General features: G+C 52.2%; 2 protein-coding genes across 2 annotated transcripts in view; one reads left to right on the forward strand and one right to left on the reverse strand.

Moving 5' to 3' along the window:
* Window positions 1-6,169, reverse strand: part of BMP2K (BMP2 inducible kinase) — a 56,212-nt gene extending 50,043 nt beyond the window's left edge. The window contains exon 1 of the mRNA XM_069855019.1: window positions 5,895-6,169. Within this exon, the coding sequence (XP_069711120.1) occupies window positions 5,895-6,051 (157 nt within the window). The 5' untranslated portion in view covers window positions 6,052-6,169. The remainder of the gene's footprint in view (window positions 1-5,894) is intronic.
* Window positions 6,170-7,454: 1,285 nt separating this feature from the next.
* On the forward strand, window positions 7,455-8,930 carry LOC138719654 (micronuclear linker histone polyprotein-like). Its single transcript, XM_069854958.1, has one exon. The coding sequence runs from the start codon at window positions 7,455-7,457 to the stop codon at window positions 8,928-8,930; it is 1,476 nt and encodes a 491-aa protein (XP_069711059.1).
* Window positions 8,931-9,433: the final 503 nt, after the last annotated feature.

Genomic DNA, 9,433 nt, shown 5'->3' on the forward strand with positions numbered 1-9,433 from the left:
TACTGACTGAATTGTTATTGCCAAGGCAGGTAAGGTGAAAAAATAAACCGAACTTCAAGACTATTCTAATTTTTTGACAGATTTCAGAGAACTTACTGTGCTACTGTTCTGGATAATAAGGGATTCAACCCTGACCACAGCTGTGATGCTGATTGAATTTTAGGATTCCCCTTCTTCACTCAGACAATTAATTGAAGAAAAACCTCCAGGAAGGGACACTTGTGCTGGAAATTCAACAGCACATACGCACAGTGCAAGGTCTCACAACACAGCACCTGGATTCCCCCCCACCAAGGTGCTCATTTTCTTAGGCCCTGACTGGAACAGAGGGAAAAGAAAAGACCAAATGAATAATGAATGTCATCCAACACTGACAAAGACAGCACGCTCAATTTAAGTAGGACGGTAGAGCTTGCAGGCAGCTCCTTCCTTCACTAGTTTGCCAGTAATGGCTCCAAGAGACTGCAGAGAGATGGATTATTAAAGAAAGAAGAACGACTTTCTGATTTCATAAAGGAAACATTCAAAGTTTCCAGTTGTCCTCTCTATTGTCCCTTTGCACAGAAAAATATGCCCTAATCCCAATATTAAACAAATGAACCAACCATTCTGTGCCATAAAGACATGTAACTAGCGAACTTAAAAGCAACCACCACCCATGTGGCTTTGTCCCTGCCTCTCTAGTCCTAGATATAAGGTCACTTACAAAACCAACAGCTTCCTAAGACACAGCACCCGAAGGCTCAACACAACACAGCTCCAAAATAACCAGTTTATCAGCCACAATGATTAAAATGAACAGCATAACCACTATCACTCAGTTTCCTTCCACATGCAGCAGGGCAAAGGAAACAGAGAAAGCCACAGCACGAGAGCAGCAATGTGTCACCTTCAACCCCTCCTACCCAGAATTCTAAGACACAGGAAAGCTAAAGAACAGCCTTTTGCCTTCTCTAAATAAAATGACACTGCCCATCACTACTTTACATCCCATTTGGGAACTTCTGGGAGCATGATGCACAGGGTATTACCCGGTTTCCTCCCCGTAAGCCTCTACATTTCACCTCCACTTTCCTAAGCAATGTGCTTGCTGGCGGGAAGGTTAACATGAAAAATCTCTAGTGATGGAATTACAAGAGCTCTGCACCCTCCCAATACAGCCCTTGCTAAAAAACAAGTTTTTCAGGGGCAAGATGATCTTCTTGTGATGTACTCACAGCACACAAGGACACTCCTCCTCAGTAACTTAGGGTTAACACCTGTATCACAGGCAAACAGCGATTAGCGGATAACCCCAAGACATCCAGTCAGGCAAAACTCTCCCACAGCCAGAGCAACATTCCCAGGATGTGACAAAAACTCCAAACCAAACAAAAACCCCTCATGCTTGTTTTAGGACACCGCTTTTTACTTCAAGGTTCTTTGCTGTGGATGCAACCACCCACTGCCCACACAGCACTTCCACCACGAATAAGAGAGCATCCCATTAGAACGTGCAAGATGGGCTAAGCTTCACACTCAAATACATTTTAATTGGGGACCAAGACCCAGCTCCTTTTTTGAGGCAATTCTGGCTCAATGAGCAAGGAGTGGCATGGATTTCCACCTCTTTGGAGGAGTACTTCCAGTGGGTAACACATTCAGTGCCTCTACATGCCGTTCCCTTAGGGCCAGGAGGGCAGGACAGGGACAAAGAGCAGGGGAATGCTGCCCAGCATGGAGTTCCTCCACAGCTCTGTTGGGCTCAAACCAGTCTAATTAAGCAATTGGGAAGGGTCCAGATCAGGTACTAACACAAGGGAGAACAAGGAGCCTGAGGAACCCCTTGAAACTGCAGTACTGTAAACACCAGATCAAGACATGCAGGGCACTGAAAACACATCTTTAGTTCTAACACGTGGAGGAAAACACTACCCAGTACTCTTTTTTTTAGAGGAATGCAACAGCACATGCCCCTCGATTCCATGAACCAGTTCCGAGTAGAAAACAATGAAAGCAGTGTGAGAATCATCCTTCCATGTGTGGGAGCCCACTGTACATTTCATCTGCAGCCTCCTTTTTTTCCCTTTTGGTCTTGTTTTTTTGTTTGATTTTTTTTTTAAATCCCTAACTCTGCTTGCTCTGTCTGCACTCATTAAAACCACACCCACACACTAAATGGCAACACAACTTGTAGCATGCCCACTGCTGTCTGCTTGTGGTACAAAGCCTACTTCAGACCTGGAAAAGCATTTGTTTACACAATTTAAACACCCCCAAGACCTGCCAAGCAATCGAGACAATAAGGCAATGGAGTATCTTCCAATGCCAGCCCTTACTGCCTCCAGAACTATCAGTGTCACTACCGTTACGACAAGGAACTCCTTTCTGTTTCAGTCAAGGAAAAAAACAAAGCAGCATTACATCCCTGTCAAGCCACAACTTTCTACCTCCTCCTATGGAAGCCAAAAAAGTTTGCGAAGTTGCTAATTTTTGCCTTCCTTTTCACTCCTCAGAACGTTAACCGTTCTGCACTGCCGTTTGAGATAAGTTAAAGGGGTGTTTCACACTGTGCCACATCCAGCTTGCTACAGTTCCTCAACTGAAGTCTTTCAGCACTGGAGTCACCACAACGAACTTCCCCGAGACTCTGAAAAAACAGAACACTCCATATTTTTGTCAAATTTAGTCTTCCAAACTTGAGCTGCATTGCACATGCCCTTATTCAACAAAAAAGATATAGAGAGGGGCACTTCTCCCTGCCTGTACCCGTCACATCTACCATCCCACTGAAATGCACAAGAACTCATTTTCTCCAAGTCACACCTTAACCCAAATTGTTCTGTGCCCATCTATGAGAACTAAAGCTTAAAACAAATGCCTGCATCCACCAACATACTGACCAGTGGGTTAAGAAATCACCAGAAATGAGGTGTGTTTAAAAGAAAAGAAACTATCTAACAACTCCAGCACTTCAACCTTTGTAACTCCTTCAGACGGATGAACTTACTTCAGGTAGTATTACCTAGATTTACGCACACACGAGAATCAGATTCTAATGCTGCGCACTTTTGCCTTTAAAGCATTGCAATAAAGCAATATTGTCAGACTACTGAAAAGCATTGAGGGCAACACCCATATCAGCACGGGAATTCCACCACAGATTGATTACTGCAGCCTAACAAGGTAGTTACAGCTTGAGCCTTCTGGTACCGCTGCTGCCACTCGCTCCAGTTCCCGGGAGCCCAAGTCCTCAGCAAAAACCAAGAGCTTGCTTCCCCAGACAACTCGGGTGCAAAATCCAGCCGGGGCAGAAGGGCAGGGTGTTTAGTTTGGGTCTGACAGATAAATGCCATCAATTCTAACAGCTGGTAAAAAAGCCTGTCCATATCACCCACTGCTAACAGAACATTACATACCCCTTCTGAAATAGGCTTGCTAAATTCATCTCATCCATTAACTTATTAACAATGCTTCGTGTTACACAACATAAAACTCCACTACGAGCCTCTTACAGTAGCTTGGAAGCAGTATCTTAACAGTGTCAAATAACAGGAACTACTCGTGAAGCCCCAGACCCTCAGTAACACTGGGTTTCAGAAAACGAAAGACAGAAATGCCTCATGCAGAGCAACTCGGAAAAATAAATTATTATTCCCACCCACATCCCACCAAGAAGGAGGATTATGAAGCAGGGGATTTACTAAGTTTTCATAATAGATTATGGTATGACTAATGCAACACCAATAACACAGAATTACTTACTACTAACTGTTACTAAGCTAAGGGAGAACCTGACTGTCAAGAAGCAATTCCTGCATCGAAAGCAGCTTCCTCATTCATAAGCTGTCGTGGTCTGTTGGGAGCATCGGAGCACCACTCAGACACACATCTGCTCCCCACACACACACTGCTGACCTAGCTGCTTCCTGGCACTTGGAGATGTTGAGAGTTGCCTTCCCATGGCTCCCTTGCTTCTTCCTCACCATCACAGCCACGCAGTTATGTCCCCCATGATCCTCTTACTCCTAAACATTTTTGGGTCCAAACATCTCTCGCGTTGGCTTTGAACACGCTTCCCAAGAACCAGCAGATCCGCACTGCCCTGGCTCTTGCTGGCTCCAGTCCTCGGCATCCATAGTAAGAGACCACAAAAAAGCTGAAGAAAACTTCCTATTTCAGTCTCAAAAGTAAGGAAGCCAGTTTGCACAACACACAGCTGTTATAATTTGTACACCCCTTGCCCCCAAGCCCTTCAGCACTACAAATTTGATTCCGCAAGCTACAAGAAGGAAAAAAGGGCTCTATAGTGACTCTCAAAAGAGGATATTATCACAAAACTTTTAATAATATGCTAAACTGAAGCAGGCAGCATGCAATTTTACTCCTTTCCGCTACATAAGTGGGTCTCGTGTCACCTCCTCAATTTGTTCCAGAGTCTATTTTCGTAATTTTTTAAAGTCGTCTCTATCCTGCAATCAGCCCTGCAGAGCATGGACCTCCTGTAAGACCACAACTGCTTTGAAGGAGCTCTCAGCAAGGACCACTCATATTTTAGGCAGCCAGGTACGTGGCTAGCTAGGCCCTAATCTCGTTTCCATAAGCCACGGGCAAAATACCGCATTCTAAATATTAAGAACCACTTCCACTACACTGCTAAAGCTTTTTCCAGACAGCAACAAGACCTTAGGTACCACCTATTCTATCTTCAACAGCAACGGCATCTGCATGGACTTGTTAAGCCTGCATCTTAAGTCTTGATCAAGAACTACACATAAACAATGAAAGTTTACGAGTACATTTATATGTGAAAGAGCCCAAGCACTACACACACACAAAATGATAAAGTTATTTTATTCACAACCTGCACAGCAACGTGTTGTAGTGCTACATACCTCATTGACTGCCAAGCAGACAGGGCTGGCCCTGCGCTCAGCGACCGGGGAAGCGACCGATACCCGTCACGGGCTGCCACCAGTGAGGCGAGACCGATGCTGCGCTGTTCACCCACCCAAAACTCAGACATGGCCAGCGTCACCGTGCCCCAGCCCAGGGGCCGTTCCCATCCTGCAGCTGAATTCCAGCCGACTCCCTGCATCCTCACTGCTCTCCCAGACCCACAGCACTCGCAGGACACCGGGTGCAGGGAGGGACAGGAGCCAAGCACCCTGCAGCACGGAGGACAGTGTTTCTCCACGGCAGAACTTGCCAGCCCTGCGACTCTTGCTCGTCACCCTTCCAGAACACCACTGCATTCCAGCAAGGAAACCCACGGCTTGGAGTTTGGGGTTCAGGATTAGCTGCCCAAAGCCTCTTACTGGATCAAGCCACCCCACTCGGAGGCACCGGTTACCGACTCCTCGGCGAGCAGCCCCGCACCCCAACATCCCGCATCGCCTTCCTCACCACCAGGACGCTCTCCCGAGCCCCCGGCACCGCCCGCAGCCGGAATGAGCCCCCAAACCCCCTTCCCCAGCGGGTGAGGGAGAGCGAGCCCGCGGCTGGCAGGGCAGGTGCGTGTCCCACCCAGAGCCCCTCGACCCCCTTGCCCTCTCCCCATCCTGGCCCCCGCCGCCTGCTCCCGGTCCAAGCCCCCTCGCTCCCTATCCTAGTCCAAGCTCTCTCGCCCCATCCCTCACAACCCCCACAGCCCCGCTCCCCATTCCTCTCACCCCCCTCCCCGTTCCTCTTCTCCGCCCCTCCCGAACCCCTCACCCCCACCACGTCCCCTCGCCCCCCTTCCCAATCACCCTCTCCCAGGTCTCCTCACTCTCCACCCACCCCTCCCCATCCCGCCCCGTCCCCTCGCCGCCAGCTTCCCCCTCCCCACAACCCCCTCGCCCCCTTCCCCCCCCGCAGCCTCCTCCCCGACCCCCTCGACCCCTCCTCGCCCCTTCGGCCCCGTCCCCGCTCACCCTCGGCCAGCAGCTCCTCGGGGGTGACCTGGTGCCGCCCCACGGCCACCCCCCGGCCCAGGACGACGCCGCTGCCGCCGGACCCCGCGGCCGCCGCCCCGCAGCCGCCGCCGCCGCCGCCGCCCTCGCACTTGGGCATGCGGGAAAACTTCTTCATGGCGAGCGGGGGCTCGGCCGGCGGGCACTGCCCGGCCCCGAGCGGGGAGCGCGGGCGGGGGCTGCGCCTCACATGCTCCGGGGGAGGAGGAGGAGGAAGAAGGGGGAGGAGGAGGAGGAAGAAGGGGGAGGAGAAGGAGGATCGGGGCGGGCGCAGCCCCGCGCGGCGCGGGGATGGAAATGCGGGGCTGGGGGGGGGCGGGGGCGGGAGGCGAGGGCGCGCGGCGGCTGCGCATGCGCGGAACTCCGCACTCCACGGGCGCGCGGGGGAGACACCGCCCTCCACCCCCCGCCCCCGCGCCCGGGCACGCGCACAGACTGCGCGCGCAGAGCACCACCCCCCCCCCCGACCCCTGAGGGGAAAGGGCGGGAATCGGGGAGGGAAAAGGGGGTACGGAGCACAGCGGGGAATACACTGACTGGAAAACAGAGGGAAAAGGGGACCTGGGGCTGAGAGAGGGATCACAGCATCGAAAAGGGGTGGAAAACGGGAATCTGGAGCTCAGTCTGGGACAACAGCGACCAAAAAGAGGGCAAAAAGGGGATCTGGGACATAAAAGCGGGGATCCCTGTGACTGAGAAGACCAGGAAAGGGGGGATCTGGGGCTGAGAAAGATCAAAGCATTCGAAACGTGGTGGAAAAGGGGGATCTGGAGCTCAGTCTGGGACAACAGTGACTGAAAAGTGGGCAAAAAGGGAATCAGGACAACAAGAAGAGATTGCAGTGCCTGAAAAGAGCAGGAAAATAGGATCTGGAGGAGAGGGCGGGAATGCTGTGGCTGAAAAGAGCGGGAAAAGGAGATCTGAGGCAGAAGGTGGGAGTGCCATCTTGAAAAGCTTGGGAAAAGGGGGGATCTGGAGCTGAGGGTGGGAGCGCAGTGACTGAAAAAACCAGGAAAACTGCTTCTGGAGTGGAAGGTGGAATTGGCATGAGTGAAAAAAGTGGGAAATGGGGATCTGGAGCAGAGGGCGAGAAAGCTGTGACAGAAAAGAGTGGGAAAAGGAGCTCTGAGGCAGAGGGCAGGAGTGCCATGACAGAAAAGGGAGAGAGAAGGGGATCTGGAGGAGAGAGGGGCAGTTCTATGACTGAAAAGAGCGGGAAAAGTGCTTCTGGAGCAGACAGCAGGAATGCCGTGACTGAAAAGTTGGAGAAGCAGGATCTGGAGCAGAGGGAGGGAATGCCGTGACTGAAAAGAGCGGGAGAAGTGCTTCTGGAGGTGAAGGCTGGAATGCTATACAGAAAAGAGCAGGAAAAGGAGATCTGAGGTAGAAAGTGGGAGTGCCATGACTGAAAAGCCTGGGAAAAGGGGGAATCTAGAGCTGAGGGTGGGGGCACAGTGACTGAGAAGAGCGAGAAAATGGGGATCTGGAGTGTGGAATTTCCACCAATGAAAAGAGGGGGAAATGGGGTCTGGAGGAGAGGGCAGGAGTGCAGTGACTGAAAAGAACGGGAAAAGGAGCTCTGAGGCAGAAGGTGGGAGTGCCATGAGAGAAGAGAACGGGAAGAGGAGCTCTGAGGCAGAGGGCGGGAGTGCCATGACAGAAAAGAGCGGGAAAAGGAGCTCTGAGGCAGAGGGCAGGAGTGCCATGAGAGAAAAGAGCGGGAAAAGGAGCTCTGAGGCAGAAGGCGGGAGTGCCATGAGAGAAGAGAACGGGAAAAGGAGCTCTGAGGCAGAGGGCGGGAGTGCCATGAGAGAAAAGAGCGGGAAAAGGAGCTCTGAGGCAGAGGGCGGGAGTGCCATGAGAGAAAAGAGCGGGAAAAGGAGCTCTGAGGCAGAGGGCGGGAGTGCCATGAGAGAAAAGAGCGGGAAAAGGAGCTCTGAGGCAGAAGGTGGGAGTGCCATGAGAGAAGAGAACGGGAAAAGGAGCTCTGAGGCAGAGGGCGGGAGTGCCATGAGAGAAGAGAACGGGAAAAGGAGCTCTGAGGCAGAGGGTGGGAGTGCCATGACAGAAAAGAGCGGGAAAAGGAGCTCTGAGGCAGAAAGCGGGAGTGCCATGACAGAAAAGAGCGGGAAAAGGAGCTCTGAGGCAGAAGGCGGGAGTGCCATGAGAGAAGAGAACGGGAAAAGGAGCTCTGAGGCAAAGGGCGGGAGTGCCATGAGAGAAAAGAGCGGGAAAAGGAGCTCTGAGGCAGAGGGCGGGAGTGCCATGAGAGAAAAGAGCGGGAAAAGGAGCTCTGAGGCAGAAGGTGGGAGTGCCATGAGAGAAGAGAACGGGAAAAGGAGCTCTGAGGCAGAGGGCGGGAGTGCCATGAGAGAAAAGAGTGGGAAAAGGAGCTCTGAGGCAGAGGGCGGGAGTGCCATGAGAGAAGAGAACGGGAAAAGGAGCTCTGAGGCAGAGGGTGGGAGTGCCATGACAGAAAAGAGCGGGAAAAGGAGCTCTGAGGCAGAGGGCAGGAGTGCCATGACAGAAAAGAGCGGGAAAAGGAGCTCTGAGGCAGAAGGCGGGAGTGCCATGAGAGAAGAGAACGGGAAAAGGAGCTCTGAGGCAGAGGGTGGGAGTGCCATGAGAGAAAAGAGCAGGAAAAGGAGCTCTGAGGCAGAGGGTGGGAGTGCCATGAGAGAAAAGAGCAGGAAAAGGAGCTCTGAGGCAGAGGGTGGGAGTGCCATGAGAGAAAAGAGCGGGAAAAGGAGCTCTGAGGCAGAAGGTGGGAGTGCCATGAGAGAAAAGAGCGGGAAAAGGAGCTCTGAGGCAGAAGGTGGGAGTGCCATGAGAGAAAAGAGCGGGAAAAGGAGCTCTGAGGCAGAGAGCGGGAGTGCCATGACAGAAAAGAGCGGGAAAAGGAGCTCTGAGGCAGAAGGTGGGAGTGCCATGACAGAAGAGAACGGGAAAAGGAGCTCTGAGGTAGAAGGTGGGAGTGCCATGAGAGAACAGAATTAGCAGGAAATGGAGCTCTGAGGCAGAGGGCGGGAGTGCCATGAGAGAAAAGAGCGGGAAAAGGAGCTCTGAGGCAGAAGGCGGGAGTGCCATGACAGAAGAGAATGGGAAAAGGAGCTCTGAGGTAGAAGGTGGGAGTGCCATGAGAGAACAGAATTAGCAGGAAATGGAGCTCTGAGGCAGAGGGTGGGAGTGCCATGACAGAAAAGAGCGGGAAAAGGAGCTCTGAGGGGTGATCTGCACAGCTGCTGCAAATCTCCCATGTGATTTGCCATCCTCAATGCCTGTTGAGAAAGGAACCTTGGAGATCTTCCTACACAAGCTCTGTTTCATCTGCGAGGAAACCCAGACTCCTGTTTGAAAGCCAGTGTCCAAGCCATGAGCAGCTGTGTCCTGCGGTCCCTCGCTGGATGGGAGAGGCACCAAGCCTGAGCAGCAGTGAGGTACGTGTTTGTTACCGCGCCCCGTGATGTTGAGGCAGTGCTGGTCACGGTTCCCTGGAAACG

This window comes from Phaenicophaeus curvirostris, chromosome 4, assembly GCF_032191515.1.
Source record: "Phaenicophaeus curvirostris isolate KB17595 chromosome 4, BPBGC_Pcur_1.0, whole genome shotgun sequence".
In the NCBI taxonomy this organism is placed as follows: Eukaryota; Metazoa; Chordata; class Aves; order Cuculiformes; family Cuculidae; genus Phaenicophaeus; species Phaenicophaeus curvirostris.

Excerpts from the sequence above, each read along its gene's own strand:
- LOC138719654 (XM_069854958.1), top strand. The coding sequence starts at position 7,455 with ATGGGGTCTGGAGGAGAGGGCAGGAGTGCAGTGACTGAAAAGAACGGG.